This window comes from Phalacrocorax carbo, chromosome 1 (assembly GCF_963921805.1).
Source record: "Phalacrocorax carbo chromosome 1, bPhaCar2.1, whole genome shotgun sequence".
In the NCBI taxonomy this organism is placed as follows: Eukaryota; Metazoa; Chordata; class Aves; order Suliformes; family Phalacrocoracidae; genus Phalacrocorax; species Phalacrocorax carbo.
This window is the reverse complement of record NC_087513.1, coordinates 147,494,872-147,517,378: the sequence shown is the minus strand read 5'-3', so window position 1 is coordinate 147,517,378 and position 22,507 is coordinate 147,494,872. Positions and strand designations below refer to the sequence as shown.

At 43.7% G+C, this 22,507-nt stretch overlaps 1 protein-coding gene and 1 pseudogene across 1 annotated transcript; one reads left to right on the top strand and one right to left on the bottom strand.

Annotated features, from left to right (window-relative positions):
- Window positions 1–1,804: 1,804 nt before the first annotated feature.
- On the top strand, window positions 1,805–2,314 carry LOC104041319 (protein N-lysine methyltransferase METTL21D-like; annotated as a pseudogene).
- Window positions 2,315–7,895: 5,581 nt separating this feature from the next.
- IL1R2 (interleukin 1 receptor type 2) lies at window positions 7,896–21,853 on the bottom strand. Its single transcript, XM_064439246.1, has 9 exons — window positions 21,823–21,853; window positions 20,079–20,206; window positions 19,724–19,982; window positions 17,298–17,472; window positions 15,688–15,862; window positions 14,814–14,879; window positions 13,446–13,581; window positions 10,872–11,017; window positions 7,896–9,565 (listed from the first exon to the last, which is right to left on the bottom strand). The coding sequence occupies exons 1-9, from the start codon at window positions 21,846–21,848 to the stop codon at window positions 9,438–9,440; spliced, it is 1,239 nt and encodes a 412-aa protein (XP_064295316.1). The 5' UTR covers window positions 21,849–21,853; the 3' UTR covers window positions 7,896–9,437.
- Between the last annotated feature and the right edge of the window lie 654 nt (window positions 21,854–22,507).

Below are 22,507 nucleotides of genomic sequence, written 5' to 3'. Positions count from 1 at the left end.
GCTCATCTGCAAGAGTCCTGCACAGAGCTTGTCACGTAAGAGTCGCACCAGCTCCAGGTGAAGCTTCATGAACCACATGGAAAACTGTGGGGATTTGCAACACTGGAAAAGGTACACAGCTGAAGAAAATTAACCGATCCCACCACCCTGAGCAGGCTATTGTACAGTTGGTCCCCTTGCATCCATTTTCCTGAAATATATGCTACAAGCATAATAAATGAAAGGAAGGTGGAAAAAAAAGGAAGTGCTGAAACTGGAGCAATTGCCTGGAGAGACCTCAGATCAAGGATAATCTCTATAAATTATGTTTTGCCTGTGCAAACAAGCTGTGGCATGCTCAGACCTCCTCAAAACTTTGCTTCATAATAATTTGTTTTAAAGAATAACAAGACTAAAGTCCCATGATCCACTTTTAAAGATCATTGTAAAAGCAGGATTTAATTAGTTTTCTTAATCAAAAGGAAATAGAACGAATGCCAGTGTTACACATTACAAGCACTAAATCTGAAGTACAAAGTTGTAACTGATGTATATGCAGACTCAGACTGCCTCCGCATAACCAGCATGTCCCATACTGGGTGAGCAGTTGGGGAAAAACTTGAGTTGCTGCTTGAAGGAGAGGTGAGGAGGTCACATTTGGTTAAATCAACATTCTGCTTTTATAATTGAAGTTAAAAAAAACCCCCAATATTCAGGCACAGGCATTAATCCTGAAATGTGATCCCATAAGCTATACAGTATTTCTGTCACGCCTCCAGCAGTCATATGTCAGCAGCTGGTTTCTATGTCCCAAAGCACTCTTCCAGGGCTGGGAGTTGGATGTCACTGCCACTTATCATTACTGCACTCTTTGCTCCTTGCCTCTAGTGACCTGCCATTCCTGACAGAGACTTTACTCCTGCTACTTGCTTGCAATCTGAGAGATCCCCTGGCCTTAGCTGGGAAGCTCCTGCAACCCTCACTGGGACAACATTGCTCCATCCTGATTCCCAGTGCATGGCCAAGAGTGAATGCCACAGTAGCAGCCATTAAGCAGTAAAATAAATAGAAAACAACACTCATGAGTCTGAGTGAAAAAGGACAGAGCAGCATTTAAGGGCTGCCTTCCTTCTATTCTCCTTATAACACAGACGCTTGGTCATATGAAGAGCTAACTCATCTCTTACAACACAGTTCTGTTCAGAAACTGGATCACTCCCTCCAGTAGGAAAGCCAAATCTCATTAAGTGCTATTTTCCAGGGGCAACTGGCATCTGCTGGCAGAGTTTAAAGCAGATTAGGACTTTGGACATGTCTACAAAGACATATCCAGCAATTGTGTTCAGTGTTTAATTTCTTTGATCTTCCAGTCCTTACAGGCCTGAAAGGGCTGTAAATATGGGCTCCGGAGATTTAACTGAGGAAATAACAATAACACGATAATTAAACTCATAGATGGCATTTTTTATCTTCAGCTGTCCAGCCCTTTTACAATGGAAATAAAGAGGACAAAGCCAGAGGACTCGATGCAGCCTTGCAGGAAGACCCCATGCTGTCACACACATCAAATCCCTTTCATAGCTGTACCCACCTCCAGGTTAAAAGTCATTTCTTTTCCTAGCCATTACCCCTGCTGAGAAGCTCTTTCAGGACCTCACTGCTGGAGTCATTAGTGGCCAACTTAATTTTGGTTATGCATTTTTCATCCCAGTCTCCTTCATTAGCAGAAATAATTACATGTTCTTCCTTTTTTACTCTCCCACTGGATGTGCTTATGGGCAGTTACCATGGCCTGTCTTTGCCTTTCCACAGCCTTGCAGTGGCCATGGAGGGCTTCATGTGGGAGCTGGGGTGGCGGGGCAAGATGGTGCTGAAGCTGGAGCAGCAGGTGGTAGGTGGCATGGGCTGCATGGTATGAGGTGCCATGCTGGTTCTCACCAAGTTCCTGGAGACCGGCACCTGACCTTTTGCCCACCGCAATGTCCTCAAGCTAGGCACTGGCACCAGCGCCGTCAGCATCATGGCAGCCACGCTGGGGGCAAAAGTGATGGTCACCGACCTTGAGGAGCTGCAGAAGCTGTTGATGATTAATACAGAGAACAACAAACATCTGGTCACAGGGTCAGTCTGAGCCATGGTACTGAAATGGGGTGAAGAGGTAACATAATTTCAGCCTCCCTCCAATTATATACTAATGGCTGATTGCATTTACTATGAGGAGTCGTTAGAATCATTAGCAGAGACACTGAAAGACCTTATTGGCCCTGATACATGCATCTTGTGCTGTTATGAACAGAGGACTGTGGGAAAGAATCATGAAATTGAGCAAAAATAAGTTGCTTCAGATGGACTCTGAGCTGGAAAATCTCCCCTGGACAGGCATGATGAGGAGTATTGCAGTGAAGACGTTCATATCGTGAATATCCACAGGAAACAAATGAATTTTCCATTGTGAGATCGCTGACCACAGTGTCTGTCCTCTAGCAGCTGGTAGAGCTCTGGACAAGAGGGAGAGGTTATAGAATAACACCACAAAGGGACTGTCTCCGGTGTTGTTTGTGACTGATCTACAGAAAGGCTTCTCAGTGGTGGACTTGGCATGAGGCCCCAGAAGCGGGTCATTAGTCTAGATCCACTGATAGTGCATACCAAGAGGACAGAGGTGAGCTGTTGATGTCTGCAGGCTGAGGCAGAGGAAGGCAGAAAATGGAACCAGAGCTTCACCCAGACCAGCACTGGGTGCATGTTCTGCTTATCTCTGCTGGGCAGCCACAGAGCAGCAGGCAGCTGGCCAAGTGCTCACAGAGCAGATTGGAGGACGCTCCACCGAAGGCTCTGTGAGGAGAAACCTGCAAGCAGGCTCAATCGCACAGCCCCATGTTGGGCGCCAAAAAAGACTGTCATGGTTTAACCCCAGCTGGCAACTAAACACTCACTCACTCCCCCCAGTGCAATGAGGAAGAGTATGGGAAACGTAAAAGTGAGAAAACTTGTGTGTTGAGATAAAGACAGTTTAATAGGTAAAGCAAAAGCTGCACACACAAGCAAAGCAAAACAAGGAATTCATGCACTACTACCCATTGGCAGGCAGGTGCTCAGCCTGCTCCATCATGTGTAACGGTTACTTGGGAAGACAAACGCTGTAACTCCAAACGTCCTCCTTTCCTTCTTCTTCCCCCAGCTTTATGTGCTGAGCATGATGTCATATGGTATGGAATATCCCTTTGGTCAGTTGGGGTCAGCTGTCCTGGCTGTGCCCCCTCCCAACTCCTTGTGCACCCCCAGGCCACTCGCAGGTGGGGTGGGGTGACAGGCAGAAAAGGCCTTGACTCTGTGTAAGCCCTGCTCAGCAATAAGGAAAATTTCTCTGTGTTATCAACACTATTTGCAGCACAAATCCAAAACATAGACCCATAATAGGTACCATGAAGAAAACTAACTCTACCCCAGCCAAAACCAGGACATCTAGCAAGAAGCAGTCAGTCATACAACTCTGTCACTCAGGTGGAGATGTGAATCTCTGATCTTTCTCTACTGTGCTTTCTCCTGCATTTTACTGGCTTAGATTCAGCAGGTAAACTACCCATCAGCTGTGATCAGAGGCAGAGCATATGTTTTTCCCCTGATCTGATAGCTTTTCTCTAAAGAAGGGGGCCCTGGTCTCCAGCATCCACAGGCTAGCTGGGTTACAATGACAAAAGCTGAGAAATGACCGTGGCTTGCCCACTGTCTCTTCTGGAGAGTTCTCAAATTGGCTGAAGGCAAGCCATGGTAAGTCCCAGTCAAAAGGAAAAGAGTAATAGCAACATATTGAGGGTACATGTAACAATACCGTTAAATTACTTAGTTCATCTGTGTCCCAAATTTTAAAGCCACAAGCTACTTGAGAGGGGTTTTTTTTGCAAGGAAACAAATATAGCATCAACTATTTCCAGTCATAGTCTGGCCTCCCTAGCACTTATGAAGAAGTGCATTGGGAGCGAAAGCAAGCAAACAGGATGATTCATTTATCCCACAGCTTAGCAGCTGGATGAATCCTCTATAATCAAGGCCAAACAGGACCTCTAAGGCTTTAAACGAATAGTACTGTTCAAACCCTGTGAGACAGAAATGCTGGTAATGCCTCATCATCTGCAAAGAAATCAAGACTCACATTTCTATGAAATTTAAGTACATAGAAGTGAAGTTCCTGTGGCACTACGCAACAGATGACAAACAGTAAAAACAGTGAGAAAGAGAGGACCTTCACTTCTTGTCAGGACTGAGAGATTGACTTTTTCAACATGTTACAAAGGAGTTTGCTGTATACACCTGAAGTTGTTGTCAGGTTCTGAGACAATTTAGATTGGTGCAAAACCCTAAAATTTATAGGAGGGACACACAGCTATGAGAGCCAAACTATACTTTGCAGTTAAACATTCAATAATGGATGAATTTCCAAAGTTCTAACAAGTGAGCTTTGATCTATGTGAGTTTTTAAGTTTCCCTGTTATTATTACGTGCCTGGCTCTCCCTTGAGGAACTTCAGGGAAAAAATGGTATGTCCTTCTTGAAAACTGGCTGGTGCTATATTTCATCTGCTTTATTAAGCTCTTTATAAGGTGTATACTAGCTAATGTATAGACTGATATGGACAATAATTTCCAGGGCAATAAACACACTAAAGCAGACTAATGAGTTATATATATTTTTAGTGGTTTTCTTATCTACAGCCTGTGTTTGTCCACTGGCAGCAGGCTAGTTTTATGGTATTTTGTTTGCAGATAACAATATTTTTTCTGGTCTGCTGCTGTTGCCCAGCAGTGCCTGCTAGGAGCCAGCGGGCGCTGGCTGCAGTGGGACCTGAGCTGGCTGAGCCCCATGGAAGGGACGGCAGTCCCCCTGCCCCGTGCTTGCACCGAGAGCCCCCAGCTTGCCTGCAGTCACATAGCAGACTTCATGCTGGTCCCAGGGAGGCTCTGGGTACTTCAGCCTCACATACACACGGCAGCGCTTTCTTTTCATCCTGTAATAGCTGTGGCGTTTCATGACCACATGGTCCATGAGCCACAAACATTTTTCCAAGGCATTGACCAGACACTGTCAGCCTGTCTCTGACATCAGATCTCACAATACCTACCCTTGTGCCTACAGTATTTTTATTTAGCTTGAGCCCGGGTCCTTGCTCTGCACGGGGAGCTGCCAGCATTAAAGTCATTTTCCAAGAAAGCCCAGTAACCTTGACTACATGTCTCTGGGCTTAAATCTGTTTCCTCTCCAATAAGCTGAAAGAAGTGGTCCACAGCCAATCATTTCTATAATCCAGTGTGGATTCATCTCACTTTAACTGGTGGAAAAAACCAGCCACCTCTAGAGGGCAATTCATCCCTTTTATTTCAGGCACTGGAGAGAACTCTTTCTCCACTGAGTGGAGAGGAAACATCAATGGCTAGCTTGGACCAGCTGTATTCCTTTTGGCTGCATGAAGGCTGGATGAGAGGCACCCCACCCTAGGCTATCTTTAGCAGCCACAAGGTTATGAGTGGACAGGGAATTCTCAGCTCCAAAACATAAGATCTATTCCTTACTTTGTTTTGCTCTCTTGGGTCTCTTGCTTTGCAGACTCGAGTCAGAATAATCATCAAACACTTCTATCAGCTATTCTCATATTTAAAGCATTATTCCTGGCAATGATATTTCACATGTTTCTTGTCCTCCTGCATGCACACTTTCCCTCCCCAGCTACCAGATCTGTCAACATCAGCTCTGTGCGCAGATCCAGTTCTTATTTCCACTTTCTCCCACATTTATTTGAGGATTTTGCTTGGGAACTAGGAGATCTAATTATTTGGTACTTTCCAAATGACATGTTTGCTTTTTTTTAGGTGCTACTCTGGTCAAGCATTAGTTATGCTGTCTATTTGGATGGATAGCTGACATCAAGGTCAGAAATGCTGAGTAAAATAAGAAAATAATTGTTAACTGAACCCATTTTTGCTGAAAAGAACTACTTCCACAGGAGCAGCCGCTCTTCTGGGTACTAACTCTGGCCAAGACCATGGGACAGTAGTCTCTTCCCCCCTGTAGGTGTTCCTCTGAAGTTGCTGCAGATAAATAAGCTCTCTGGCAAATGAAGTTCCTGCTCCCAGGAACAAGGGACCCTAGTCCTCCTTACATCATTAATTTTTCTGAAGAGAAACATTGTGGTGCAGAGTCCTGAAATCTTGATGTGAAGTGGTGTTTCCTGATATTGTATTTATTTTCAGGTCTGATTATTAACTGGTACAAACCTTCAGTCTCAGTTTGCCTTGAGATTTAGGGCATTGCCTCCTCAAAGTACATTGAGGCTAATGTACTTCCCAGGATGGACCTACCAAAGGACAGTGACAACTGGAGCTCTCTAATCTTAACTGAAAAAAAAAAAAAGGAGATGAAAATTTTACCTTTGGGAAGCTAAATAAGACAGATCTCCCTGCCTTGGGAGCACTTGCTAAATTCACATCCCCACAATGACAGTCTGTGTTAAGCTACATTTCCAGAAGCCCTCCAACAGAAGTCAGTGGAGGGACCCAATACTTCAACAGTTGGTAGCCAGAGAGAGAAAGACCACCCAATACCACCTGCCCAGAGTGTGCCCAAACTCTCAGGGGACTGGGGAGCAAGGACAGCCATGGATGTGGTGGCAGTCATGAGAGGAGCTTGGCCCATCAGGGTTTGGTCTGCCTTGGGTGTGACAAGGCACAGTTGCAGGGTGACAGCAGAAGTGGCTGAAGGACGGAGCTCATCCCGCAGCCCTGCAGAGTGGGGATCACTGCGTGCGCCCCCAGGGGATGAGCCCCTTTGCAGCAGAGTGCTAGAAAAGTCACACCTCGCTGGGAAAGAGCTGCCACCCCCAAAGAGTGGCCACCCCACATCTTCCTGCCCACACAACTCACACACCAGCACTTTGTTTGTTTTTTTTTTTTTTTTCATTTTTCACATAACATTTTCAAAACCAATATAGACTGTGTTACCTTTCTTTATAAGAATACAAATCAATGTAAAACATTTACATTATGTAGGTCACTTGTTCAAGCCTACCTGTAAAACATTTACACTATGTAGTTCACTTGAACAAGTCTACCTATGATGAAAGCCTTCAGAATATTAATATACCAGTAGTCAGAGAAGCCAATATCACTTCATAAAAGATGAACCTTTGTTTCTTCACATTCCCTTTGTATTCAAGACACCACTAAGTATCTAATATCAGTTCTCTGTATGCCTAATTTTTATCTCACATTCACATTTCTTTCTCCTTCTCTAGTTTGGAGGAGGATCTGAGGTATTCAACTTTCTTATGGCAGTATATACCAAAAGTTCTATTTCTTGTCCATTTCTTAGTGAAATCCAACTCTGTGCCTACAGCCAGATGTGCTATCACACTACTCTTGGAGGACACAGATGGATAGGAAGAATAAATCACGTTTTGAAAGGTTATACTTATTGGCAAGCCTAATTTGTTCTCTTGTTACGGGCTAGCAATTGCTTGGTAAAAACGAGCATTCCTGATGTACCTAAAACATTTTTCATGTTCCTTCCAGCAATGGTCAGTTTGTCTATAGTTTTCTTCCTTCAAAGAATGGATATCCAAGTGGATTGACTGTTTTCCATACTTACAGCCACCTTTTTCCCATCTTCCCATAAAATACATAAAATATATGTATTTTTTTATCATCATCTTTAACACCCAGCACTTGGAAACAGTAAGTCCTGTAGTCTTGTTTGCTTGTCATTGACTCAGACTGTGTCAGAAATCTAATCTCTGTACCTGTATCTTCACAGCAAACACTTAGAATATTTAAAGGGAGACTTAGGCATAAATCCCATAAAATGAGAAGGTTCTTGCTAATTGATTGAATGGTTTCTTAATTCAAGCCACATCCAAGTCTTTAAAATCCTTGCAAATATTTATTGGGCTAAACTCAAAACCAGCTATAAACGATGGTGGAAAGGAGTTGGATAATGGCCTCGCCCAGGTGCACACAAGTAATTCATTGCTCTAGTTTGTGGGACCATACACAGTTCTAACATTCTTACTTTACAATTTGGTTTTTGGAGCCAAACTTTTTCCTCATTATTTTTTTCCTACAGAGTTTGAAAACCTCTGGGTTGATTTACCCAAACAAAAAGCTTTATCTTCAGTGTCTGTGAAAGGGGTCAGTTATGGGTCTGTATCAATCTAGACCTTAAGACTGGGTGTCTTCCCCTCCCTTACAGGTGAAGATAATACACATTATATATGATGGAACTATTTGTCAGCTATTGTTAAGTGTTATCTCTTGGAAGAGGAAGTAACCAAGTCATTCTACTCATTCTGATCCTCAGAGTACAACATGGTCACTGATTGTTTATTACTCCCTTCTGATTTATGTCAAGACTGAAATCCAGTTAGATTAAACTAAGGGGCAACATTTTGCACCATGAGTAATGAATTTGCATACTTCCATCTAAAGAACACAAGGTTCCTGAAGCTGCACTAGATTTAGACTGGTGCAGACTCATTTTTTAAGGGAATCTATGCCAGACTTTTATATCAGTGAGGAGAATCAGGCCAGTCATGAAAGAGTTAGAGGCACAGAAGGGCAAGACGGTACATTATTACTGGTAATCTGTCCAATCACTTCCAGGAATAAAACTTTGTATTAGTCAAATGACTCTCAAAACACTAAAACACCCCTCCAAATTCTTTTCTTGATAAAGACAACAACATGTTACAGCTGCCTATGAATCTCTATCTATGAGATACTGGTAGATAAACCAGAACTGAATTCTCCAGTGTACAATTGTCTTCTATGCTGATGTAGTTATCTCTGGGGGAGGGATATTCTGGGACAGTCCATTTAAGCCGAGAGTAATCCAAATGATGAAAAAATTTAGATTTTCTGTGGAAAAGTTTATACATATACAGCTGCCATGACAACAGTATTTGGCTCTGGAAAAGGGGAAAAAGTGGCTGTTTTTAGACTGAAGTAAAATAAAATGAGTCTGAATGCTTAAGAAAACCTCATTTTAACTCTGGTGTGGAATAGTCCTTCTGTAGCAAGCTTTCTTAGCTTCTGTTTTTAGATTATAGGGTTTTTCTTTAACTTTTTTTTTTAAAACAAAAGACTATCGGCATTACAAAAGGGCGAGAGCACCTCCCTTTCCCTAACCTTCCCATATCCAGGGCACATTTCTGGTATTCTGTGTTCCAAAATGCTACAGATTGCACCTTAGCTGCGAAATAATAGAAGCAGGTTTCCTGCATCTAGGCAGCATAAAAATGCAAACTCATATTTGTAACTCAATTGGATCAAAGAAGACTTGGAGAAGAGGAAAACAGCCGACATATCAATCCACTGGGAAAGCGGTTTGGTCTGAAATGTCTCTCTGTGTCTCACGTGAAAGATAGCCAGGATGATTTTTGTTCCGTTGGCAGCTGAAGAACAAGGCAGATTTTAAACCTTTGCTATTGTGTATCCTTTATCAGCTCTCCACTTCCAGAACTTCTGTATGCATATCCCCGCCACGATCACACAGGCCAATGCAAAGGGAATCATTGCAATGTACCAGGACAAGCCGACAGCTGGAAAAGTAAAGAAATATTTTCAAAAAATAAACCTCTCAGGAGCATAGTTCTCTAAGTTCAAGTAGGAAGAGGAGAAATCACAATAAAAAGGATGTCTGCAAGTTAACCTTCCAGCAGGTTTGATCACCTGTGAAAGGAAGAGGCCTACTGATAAAGCACTCTGGGAAATGGGTTTATGAAGATGGAAGGAAGAATTGGAAAGCGGTAGAGGGTGAGAATTTAAAGTTCGGTCCTTTTGCATTTCCCGTCCTTCCCGAACCCTGCTCAGGGTGGCTATGTGCTTTCTATCTTAATTTGGTGGAAGCAGAGACACTCCAAGCAGGAAATAAAAGTACCACATGGAGAGGGGGTACATAACAGCTAGTCCGCCCCAAGCTCTGTGGCGAATTTTCTCACACAGAGCGGCCTATAAATTACTAATGATCAAGCCAAGACTTTGTACTTTTTCCCAAAATGCAGCTAATTTCCAAGACCAGTGTCCATCCAGACCATTTTGGATCATTCCAGCCTATATTGGTTGATGGATGGCCTCCTCTGTAGTCACACCTGTGTAGCTCGTGGAAGACAAGGGCAACACATCATCTAGAAAACGAGTACAAATCTCTCATCATAGGATGCTGGAGTGAGTCAGGAGTTCTAACTCATAACGAAGACTGTAAACGTTTATGTGCCTTTCTAAGACAGTGTGAGCAAGCTTTGGTGATTCATCGACATCATGCAAAGAAACAATTAGCATTGCTTCACATTGTTTTTGCAGCTGGTTCTTGGCCAATGGTCTATCACAGTGCAACATTAATTGCACTGAGCTTAGAGCTTCTCTTCCCATCACTAGCAGCCAAAATAACAACACCCATCATAATTAACACTTATTGTTATTTTGGCAGCAGTCTGTGCGTGAGGAGAAGGAACACTCTGATCTCTATTCTGCTATTGTCTTCTAGTCTTTTTTTCACTACTTGTTGAGGAACCAGAGGAGATCTGGCCCTGCTGCAACCAGTGGGAGTTTGCCAGTAGTCTCCCTGGAGCAATCATTTCACAAAGTGTATCTGAATTGGAGCCCTATCGAATGAACAGATATACCAGCACAGATTCTTATCCCTGCAGAAAATGTCAGTGAATGACCCGCAGAAAGTATATTCTGTGAACAGGCTATTCCAAAGTCTACAGGTGAAAGAGGCAACCAGTTTTTTCCCAGGCAATAATTCATCCCAATACTAGCTCTGACAGTATAAAAGGCTTGGATGATAATTTAGCATTAGGATAATGATAACACTTATCGCAAATAAGCAGTCAAACTAGTTACCTTCCTGCTTGACCCTTGTTGGCAGTACTTGGTAGCCGTATCTGTTCTGGGCCAGACACGTAAAATCTGTGTAAAAATCTACTTCTTCGACAGGATCAAAAATCAGTGGCACTTCAATGAAGTTTTCACCATTTTCTACAATTTCTCTGGAAGAAAAAGCAAAATTTAATGTGAAATCTTTTTATAAGCTGGCTTTTCTCTACTTGATGTGATCATTCTAACAGCACATTGCAAGAAAATGCATTGGATATTTGCTCATTTCTGAACTAGCCCCTCAGCATTAGAGGACAGTTATGTCTTATAGCCCAGTTGTGCCAACTATTTGAGTCTCAGAAGTCAGTATCCATCCTGCACTTGTTGAATCTTCCAGGAAAAAAAAGATCTGGATTTGTCTTGCAAAAGTAAAGAAAAAGGAGGGAAGAAAGACAAGGAGAATTCTGTATATCTTTGAGCTCTCTACACAGCATTGTGGGAGGATGTAATTCTTTCTCTCTGACCATCTATTCATTTCTGAGATTAATTCTTACTATCAGCTGGAAGAGGACATATGAAGAACATAACCCTGCAAATGCTCAGTCAGCAAACTGAACCACCATTCCTGTCTATCACACGCCCAAAGACAAGAGCCCAGTACAAGAAACTGTCTAGGAAGTTTCCAGCTTCCTTCAACCTGATTGTTTCATCAGTCCAACTATTTAAAAGTGGTTTTCTAGCTGCAGTCAAACACTGTCTCCTGATATCATTTCGTCGTTGCTGGAGCAGTTGTCCCACTGCTCTTTAATGATCTGATCACGAGTCTATTATGCGCTGCATCAATGGAGTTCCCTGTGCACTCCTCCTGGGACTGTACCACAGGAAGGCAGCAACATGGTGGTGGGTGCTTTGCCACAGATTTCTGTGGGGAATTTTTTTTCCCAGTGGCATTTGACCTGTTTTGCGTTGCTGCCATTCTGAGGGCTTCCAGCAGAACTGGCTCCGTACCCCATGGTACGTACACCATGGGCTCCATAAGGGCCCTAGCTGGCATGGTCCTTGCTCTTGTGCAATTGTATAATAATATATAAAAGTAATAATAATAGTAATAATAAAAATATTTTTTAAAGTCCAAGTAAGAAAGTACATGTGCTGCTCTATTCTAAATCCTGCAGAGACTATAGACACAGTACATTTTATGGGTCCCGGCCACAGGTTAATGCAGTCACTTATCCATGTAAACAACATTATAAATTAATGGTCCCAATCATGCTGTGGGGAATGTGAAAATATGTAAGGGCTTGGGCGTACAGCTGGGGTACAGTGTTTCCCCTGGCTGCAGCTGTGCAATAAGCTAAACACGGCCAGGACGTTATCCGGCACTGATGGGCAAAAATGGCCAACACGCGCTCACATCCATAACTGTTAAACACTCTTGTCCCTGGAAATAGGGATGCCACATCCCCAAACTCTGTTGGAAATGGTCCCTGCCCCATGCTAAATCCTAATCGATAGCCAGAAGCTCTTTGGGAAGGTGCTGGCTGGTGAGTGACCAGTTTAACCATTAGCAGCAGAGGCAATGGCATCCCACAGCCCAGGAACCTTCCCAGTTCTGATCACCAGTACAGACAGAGCCACTGCGGCCAGATAAGGGTGATGGTCTTTGTGGACACTTTCAGCTTCATAAAATGAGAGATAAAACATGCTGCCTTTGACCTCAGTGAAGGGATTTCAATTGGTAAGTTTACCTAACATTTGCAAAGCACTAGAAGCATGCCTGAATGTAGTGAGGTACCACTGCTCAGGTGACATGTGGTAGGTACAGAAAGCAGATCTTTTCCCTCCTTTCCTAGTGGGAAAAGCCTTGAGGCATGCAGCTATGAGGCAGCTGGAAAAGCCTTGAGGCACACAGCTATCAGGCAGCTGAAGAGAAGGCTCAGCAAGATGGGGAGAGACAATGGATCATTGCAAGAGGATGTGGGACATCCTGCTTCTCCCTTCCACCAGCACCTCCTCCAGGCACCAGTGCTTCCCTGGCGCCAGCTCTAGCACTCACTGGGCGTCTCTGTGAGTCAGTTTAACTCACTAATGTGGAAAAGAACAAGTCTAACGGGAAAACCAATGATATCTTAAAAAAATCAAACAAATGAAAAACAAACCACTGCATAGTTTTCTGTTGTCTTAGTGTGGTCAGAGAACTTCATGAATGTCAGGGAGAGGATGTTGCTGTTTTGCTGGCACAGGGCAGGGAGAGAGATAAGAGAAGCACTGGGAAGGATCAAGTCCCATTGCTTTCCACCGCAGTCAGCTCTTACATCAGCTCAGCTGCCCATGAAAATGTGATTCAGGTTTAAGCCTTGAAGTAGGCTCATTCGCAGTATACCATGAATAAAAACCAGAGATAAAGAATTGATTTAACATTGCCTGCATTGGGTTTCAGGTTTTTTTTGCTTGCCTGCCTGGGTTTTTTCTCAGCTCTCCCCCTCACTTCAGATCTGGCCAAACCCCATTTCATTACCTGGCATTCAGCTGCACAGAGAACCCCTGTAACACTGCAGGTTAAAACAACAAGCACAAGGAAACACTTTCAGCCAGACTTACTGTCGTTCCCCCTCTCTAACTCTGTTTTGCTTGTAAACCACGTCAATGATGGTTTCATTTGCTAGCCATTCCACGTCGGTATGGATGTGGCTGCTCAGGCCAACAAACACTTTGCATGGGAGAGTCATCTTGGAGCCTGTTGGTAAAAGGAAAATTAAAAAAACATTTGGAAACGTATGGAGAACTACTCTTTTTCTTGGTGAAAACCAGTATCTCCAGTGGGAGATCAAGTTCCCACACACATCAAGTACCACTACATTCAAAACTGAAGTTAAGCCCCAGATTGCTTTTGATCCCCTACTCCTTGGCAGCAAGACCCTTCAGTTTGGCAGTCCTTCCTGCTGCTAACCAAATTATTTTCCTATTGCATCAGTTAGCAACTCTTGCACTAGGCACATTCCTCAGGAGGCAAAGATGTGTCCTTGTGGCCTTGCTCCTTCTGATCTATTGCAGCCCAAAGGGTACCGTGTAATTTACCACTCTGGGTTGACTGCATTAACCAGCAGTGTAGCTTCACTCAGAGATGCTGTGGGCAAGGGCCTTCAGCTCAAGATGGGACCTCCAGAGATAAACTGATATGCAAAAATTCAGAAATTTTGCTCTAATTATTGTAACTCAGAGCTAAGGATACAGAGTCTTCAGACTGGTGTGTATCTATATTATATGGAAAACATGGGGCTCAATAATGCATACAATTTTATTATTACATCTGTGGAGATGGTGATAAAAGGGATATAAACCACTCCATGGAGCTAGACAGGCAAAAAAAAAAAAAAAAAGAATTTGGTGGTCCTATGCTGATGGGAAGAAAAGTGGCAGGTAAAACTAAGACATCATAGGACACAACTGTTGTGTATAGTACGCAAGTTAAAAAAGTTTAATGTAAAATACACCTAGCATTTTCTGGGAAGAGGAAATGCAACAGAAATTTGTTGTCATAACATAGTCTTCAAAGAAAAACTGAGATCCTACCTAGGTATTTTCTAACAACAGCTGTTTAGTTCAAACAACAAAAAGCAATGAAAGCTCATTCAAAGCCACCAGATAACCGAGATCAGTTTGAGGGAGTACTGAAAATGAACAGTCCTTAGCGAAGGGGGGCTCTGAGGAGCTGAGCTAAGGCTACCAACATGGTTGTCTTGCTTTGTTAGAGGCTAAAATCTACAGCATTTCTGTAGTTCCTCCCGCATGAAAGATAGTGTCTAGTTATAGACAGTAAGAAGAAAAAAATACTCCAGCACTGACCCTCAGCTAATATAATTGAAATCAAAAGAAATACAACATTTTATGCCAACAAATTACACTGTAAGAGGGCTTGTTCTAATTTTTCTCTGATTAGCTGTTTCCAGAGATAATGTTGGGCCTTACCGAGAGCAGCTGATGTTGTCTTTTGTGTTGGATACACAATTATTGGGGTAATTCTCTTTTCTTGTTCTGGAGCGAGAAAGAGAACAGAGAGTCGGTGCTAGCACAACGGAAAATTTGGGCATTATCCCAGAATTATAAATAGAAATGTGCCACGTTGCTCCACATCTTTCATCTCCCAGTGAAACATTTGATTATTAAACCCACTGGCAAAGAGAGAAATTAGAAAAGCCGCCGGTTCAGGGAGAGAAGGGAGGCGTGCTCGGCCGAAAATCACACCTTCCGCGCTCCCTCGCCGGCGACGCGTTCACGCTTCGGAACGCGCGTCCCCAGCGGGCGCCAGTGCCGGGGCACGCACGCCCCCTGCTGGCCGCTCGGCGCAGCAGCGCCCCGCCCCGCCCCGCCGGGCCCCGCCCCGCCGGGCCCCGCCCTTCCAGGCCCCGCCCCGCCGGGCCCCGCCCCTCCGGGCCCCGCAGGGCGAACCCGTTTCACCCGTTTGCGAAATTGCGGCTCTCAGCCGTCCCGAGTGAGCATTAAATGATTTATTTCCTAAGCCCTCTGAAGGCATTTGCAGTGATCCCGCCCCCCGCCTCGCCCCAAGCCACAAATTATTCGGTTTAACAGCCACAGGCGCTTGCAACATCGGGTCCTGCCTCCCGCAAATCTGCTGCGAGCCAGGCAAAGGGGTGACCCCAGCCCCTCCAGGGTGCTGTGGGAAACTCATCAGTGGCAAAGCAAGCACCCATGGCACACCCCACCCCCCCCCCCCCGCCCTTTGGCAGCACTGAGAGGCCGAGTGTGAGTACCTCCCCTGAGTTTCATTAACGGAGAAGACATTTTCTTAAGTGCAGCAATGTTTTAGGGTGTCAATATTTACCAACAGTCTTCAGCTGAATTGTTCTGGTGATTTCATACACTACGCCTTCATACAGCAATGGCATCTTGCAGGTGTAGTAGCCAGCGTCTGTTGGTAGCACAGAAGTCATGAACAGAGAAGTCGAACCTTTCAGAATTACAAATTTTTCATTGCCGTCTTCCAAAGGCAGACCATCCTGCAGAAAGGACAGCAACTGGTGTTATGACTCAGATGATAGGTGTGGTTACACTCTATGTAATGGCCAGACAAAATTACTTACCCTTGTCTGTTATGAAAAGTTCACTTATCACTGGGAAATCTGAGCAGTTCCACTTCCCCACCAAACGACAAGTTCTCCAAACATGTACCTGTCTCTAAAATGCTCTGAGGCACTATATGACGTGTGAAGAATCACTATTTTAATCTATCTATATTGTGTGTGTATAGCTTTTCAATAAAATGCACATCTTAGGATCAAAAAGATATAATAGGCTTTTTACTGATTTCTCTTAAGAGTAGGCATCTATCACATTCTTCTAAGACAAAACCATTTTAGTAACCATGCAACACCATTACTTTCCATACATGACCTCATAAGAGTAATATTCTAAGCCATTTTTCTAAGATAAACACATTTTAGTAATCATGCAGGTTTCACAAAACTGTTAGTTACCCTACATGATCTCATAAACTGTGATAAATTCCTGCTCTGTATCATTAAGGCTCTGTTCATACACAGGTTGGAGCGCTACTAGGAGCAACGATGCTCCTTCTCCATGAAGGAGCCTAGCCCTTTCTGATGGTTGTAGCAAGAACCATGTTGGAGCGGGGCAGCCTTTTACTTAGGTAAGTAAGTGGGTTGTAGCCTGCTTCTGAAGGCAGTCCTGAGCAGAGACATTTTGCTGGTATGGTACCGATCACAGCATAGGCTATACGAAGCTGGCCCTGGTATTGCACCCTATGGTACGAATGATAGCTGCACAAGGCAAAGCATACGCTTATACTGGGAATGTATATAAATGCTAAACCAAGTTATTATGAAAATATAAGAAGAATCCCGTGCTGTCCAGTGCGAGATTGTACAGCTGAGGATGATCAAGTGAAGGTTATTTGACCTTACAGGCAAACCCAGCCTTGCACACTGGAAAAGCCATGGACTGGCAAGTTAGGCAAGAGACCTATAAGTGTTGTGTGATGAACCTACTATTTCCAAATTTTGTATTCCAGTTGATTAATGAAAGCCCATCTGAACAGCTCACATGAGGGAAGCATCACTGGGAAGTCCTGCTTTAAGGGATTCACTAGAGGGGCCATAAAAAGAAGCATAGCACTGAAGAGAAGGGCCTGATCTGAAGTGGCAAACCCTGGAGTCAGGGTAGGTAATCTAGCCTTAAAAATAGTTAGACTGCCTGTGAGAGTATGTAACACATGGAGCACTTCACCCTGTGCTGAGTCCACCCCAGAGAACTTTTCTTAAAACATATATATCTGCCCCAAAATTCCCGGTGTATTAATGCCGTGCTCAAGGCTTTAACAACATCATGTTCAAGAGAAACAGAAAGTGGAGGTGTATTTGCTTTTACAAACAGGTTGGGATCGGGCTTTGCGCAAAGAGGAGGTGAATGTTCTACCTTGTACCACTTGAGCTCCAGGCTTGTCCTATTTGGTGTGAAATCCCACAGGTCAGGGCAAACAATCTTTCCAGCAGTGAAAGTGAAGAGGACCTGGAGATAGGCAATCTCCCGAACAGCTGTTTTCTCCACGACTGTGAGGTGGATGGAGACCGCGGTGCAGTAGGAGGAGTTCCTGCAGACAGAGAGTGGGGAGATGTGAGCGCCCACCAGCAATGAGGTGAACTTGAGTGACACCCTTGTTTTCCTCCTGGCTCTGTTTCCCTCCTTAGCCGTATCTAAGAGGCCAAGACTGAGATCATACCAGGAGGGATTCTGGAAAATCACTGGTACTGTTTTTTTGGCACAACCTAAATATGTTGCTGACACGTCTGCCTTGGAGCTTCAGTCTTTTCTGTTTTGTACACCAGGTTTGCTGTGCACCCTTAGGCTAAGGCATGATTTTAATTATGCAAGGAGCAGGAACAGGTCTGCCTGAACAGGAGCAGGTGTGTCATGAACCCTCCACGACTTCCTTGAAAGAGGTCTTGACTGTGAAAACCTAAAGATGAAATAGAAAGCTTAAAGCATGTATTAAAATACATCTGCAATTACTATTGCACAACCAGTAGGCATTTCTATGAGTGCATATTATTTTGCGTAGAAAAAAAGGCATTCCTCCCCTGGAAGTTTTACAATATTTAACTTTTCTTTCTGCCCCCAAGCGACAACCACTTCCAGTCTCAAGGAGGACCAAACTGGGGGAGATAGGTGCTTAAACCATGTCCTTTCTGATCTCTGAAAGGCTGCCTCTGATATGCCTTCACCCAGGGCAATGCCTGACCCCTGTGGGGGCCAGAAAAGCCAGGAGGTCCGGGCTGCAACCTCCTGGAGCGCAGCTGGGGGCTGTGAGCAGGCGGACTCGCACTACTGCTGGGGCTCTGTGACTGGCTGTCACCTACAGGTCAGACATCTAAATCCAAAATACTTGCTCAGCAGAAGCAGAGATCTGTGATAATTTGCTTCTACCCTCATTTTACAGACTATTGAAAAAAAAAGGTGGTGGCTTCCCTGTGCAATGATTTGCAAAGGAAATACAATTTGTTTGTACTTTATTAATCCTGTAATAATGCCAGCGATGTAGCTATGTACTTGGCTCTTGCATATCTTTTTCAAACAGGTTTCACAGCTCTTTACTATAGCTGTCAGTAACAGTACCACAGCGTTATAGGTTGAGGAACTGAAGCAGAATAGTCCAAAAAGGGGATTAAAAAACACCCTTGAAGATTTCAGGCAAATACTCTCTGCTCTAGGACAATATTTGTAACCTTTTGTTATTCTGGCCTCACTATCAAAGTCGTCTTCTCTGCCTCACCACTGCAATCGCAGCTGAGACATACAGAAAGGCCAACCCAATATGCTGAGCACGATTTATTAACTTGAGTTCTGTCTCTCCACCTCTTCTACTGCTGACACATGTCACTCACAAGATGCACCTTGCCAGCAAGGAAACTGTGCTTTACACAGGCAGCTCCAGGGATGTAGAGATACGTTTTACACTCTAGACCCCAGAGCAAAGTGCCTGTTGCCGGGGGTGTACTGGGAGGCTGACTGGATAGAGGAGCTGGCAGGGGGCAAGGACCTGGGATACCTTCTGGAGTTCAGGCTCTAATGGTTACAGGAGATTTTGCCTTCCTCAGTCCCCCACAAATCCAGACCCTGGTACCTTTTTCTAAAATCTACAGTGGGCTGTCATACTGTAAACACTGAGAAAAAAATGACCAGTAGGGCTGAAAAAAGGCACAGCTCAAGTCTCAATCCACTGCAATACTATAAGTCTGGTACCAGCCTAGTAAATACACATCGGGTCTCAGGAAAGATCTTCCAGCAATACCAAGACAATCAAGTTCTGGTTTAAAATGTGAAGCAGAAGAAAAATAAAGACCAGGGATAAGGAAAAGGGAAGAAAGAAGCCGCTGCAGAGCCACACCACCTTGGTGTATGCTTCATAAGGCAATCTGAAGTGCAAACAAGGCTGTTTGCTTCTCTGGAGTTGTAACATGAGGTTTGCATTCTGCAGAATCCCCTGCCTGCAGCATGTCCCTGCTTGCCATAGCCCTGACTGGCTCATAGAAAAGCTAGAACACTATTTCCGCATGAGACCATAGCCAGAGCGGAAATACTGTGTCATGATTTATCCAGATTTTAGTATATATATCTATAGGAGACACACAATGCATTTAAGAGTTCTGACTTTCCATATTTTTTTCTCTAATAAAGTAGTTGCGGAAATTATATTATTATTATTATTATATTATTATTATCATATTATTATTATTATCTTATGTTCAGACATGCTCTGAACATAACTGGAGTTTAGAATCAAGCTAATGTATTTTAGACATAGTCATCTTGTTAGTGCACTGGATTTTCTTTCAAATACCCACCTTCTGATGCAGATATATACTCCTGAGTCTTCTAGCATTGCTGGTAAAAACCAGAGTGCATCTCCTTTTGCCCAGATTCTTGGATCTTCATCTCTTCGTGACATCATGGGCTTTGAACCATTTTTATACCATGTGATATTAGGGGTCAAGGCAGAAAAATCCAGATGTTTGTATCTGGGGGAAGGGCATTTCAGAACCACAGGTTCTCCATGCAGTTCATAGTAGTGTTTGAAAAACACGGTGTGATCTGGGCAGTTTTCTATATAAATCAGAGATGTTTTTACATTACTATTAGCCAGGCACATTAAAACAAAGGGAGAGGGAGGCAGAAAAAGACCAAAACTCTTGCCCTTACCTGTGCTTTTGAATTGCCGGAGTCTGAAAGCAGAGGCACCTGCTGTGCACATCACCAGGACGAAGAAAAGCCCACGCATTCTTCCCCAGAGGAAATCAGAAGACGACCAAGGGAAAGTGTCTTGAAATCTACAGGGAATTTTATTACAAGACAGAAGAGACAATGAAAATGCTCAGCGTTAACTAAAGAGCTGTTCTTTTCCTCACGCTGAACCTGGTGAGCTTTGGTTCACCCTTAGTGAGAAGGAAGGTTTCTTCACCCCTAGTTTATAGGGGCTGACTTGTGGAACAAGAGCATCTGGCTTGGCGCAAACACATCACTTCTGTCCCTTTCCTTTCACTCCAGGAGATGCGAACAACATACCACAAGATGCTGCTGTCCCCACAGCTTTTATGTGCAACAGCTACGGGTGGAAAAATACAGCTCTACTTATTTTGCAATAAGATGTGACTAAGGCACGGGTCAGCCACGTTGAGTTAGCTCTAGTATCGTAGCTTGGGTGAACACAGGAGCAAAGATGCAGCAGAATGGACTTTAGGTCTCTTAAGCAGTGACTTCAGGTGTCTCCCAAGGTTGCATGGACCTCATTAAATCCTCTGTCACTTTATCTTCCCCCCTGTGGCTACCAAAGTAGGCCAGCTAGCGTAGATCAGGCTGCAGGCAAACTTCCTGCTCTAACCAGAGCCAAGCTTTCAAAGTCTCAAACAGATGTTTCTCTTGGGACAAAAGACTTTGGCTCCCATGGCATGCACACCCACCTTGCTGTTGGCGCGCAAGTGAGTTTTCAGCATGGACACTATTACCATCTGTGCTAAAAAAAAAGATGAGGAAAACCCTGAATAACTTGTCCTAAAAATCACACACCGTGACACTAAGGGAAAACAAAATTATCCCCTGCCAGTCACTCATTAATTGTCATCTGTATTGACCTGGCATGGGCACAGCAGCTTCTGCCACACCACTGAATGCTTTCTGGTCTGTCACAAGGCTTCAGCTGCTGCTACTCCGTTGACTGATTATGTGTTACCTCAGTATACCACAGGCAAAAATACATAAAACACGCTATATAGAGGGACCAGTTTATGCTCTATGTAAGGTATTTATCTGCATTACAGTACACGTAAGCACGTGGTACATACTATTTCCATTTTATATAGGCAAATGTGAATTTCATGCATTTAACATCAGCCTAACACTATGATTGCCCCATAGGATGAATATTAAATGACCAGACATAGGTACTCACCTTCAGGCATCTTCACGCTTATACTTATAATGTGGTTTTAATCCAAATTTCGCCCCATTCTAGTAGCTATATATACATGGCATCTGATAGTTTGACTATAGTAAACTATTTCCAGCTCACTGTCATCTCTATAACACCGCAAAGCCAACCTCTTGCTCAATAATAGTGTTTCATAACCACAGGCCATCTCCCCTACCACTAGATCTGCAAGGGTTTCCAGGGCATTGGCATGGAGCTGTAAGCCCTTCTCAGGGCTACACCTGGACTGGTGCTCGTGGCTTTGTCTGCAGTGTTAACAAGCCCCATGGTTCACATGTAATACCCTGTAACAGGGGAGTTTCTTTCTCGTTAGATCCCTCGCCCGATCAAAATACTTTGTTATTTTGTTCAGAGCTTTTCATTCCCTTTGGTTTAGTATCTACCGATCTCCATAAACCCTAGAGAATCTGAGGGTTTAGGGGAGGTTTTCATTCCCAAATTCCCATCAGATTCACCTACCTGTGATTCTGCAGTGTTTCAGCCATTAGCTTCTCATGAAAAGATATAAGACTGAAAATTGGTAGTGAGGACTTTATATAGGGTTTAGCTCAACACACAACGGAAATTTGTCTCTCATTGCCCAATCAGATTTGTGTCAGAACCAAATGACATTTTAGACCCAACTTTCTTTCCTTCCGTAGAGCGAGGATGAGAGAAACAGAGACACAGCAGGAGAGAGAGAAAAAAAATGTATTTGGATTTTCTAAAAAAGGGGAAATGACTGCTAAATATATGACTAAATTTCCCTTTTTCTGACGAACGGTAGTTTGCACACACTCATGTCTTCACATGACTATTTTACGCTCTACCTCAAATAAAAAAATTCTCATGGGTAACAAAAGGTGTCCTGCAGCATAGTCAGCAGCTAAATAATTGCAGTCTTCACATAATGTGGTTTAGCAAGTTCTTCATGGACAACATAAACCTTTTGTCATTTCCCAGATCACTTGTGAATCACAAATCGGTTGATTCCCCTTTCCTTCCGTAACATCCATCTTAGTATCACAGCTTACATTAAGGCTCTCTTTGCAATGGAGTATAAAGAATTAGCAGATATAAGCAGATTATGGCATCCAGGCTCAAGAGCAGAAGGGGTAAGAAGTGGGTTATGAATTTGTGGCAATGTTGGCCTCCACCTGTTTAG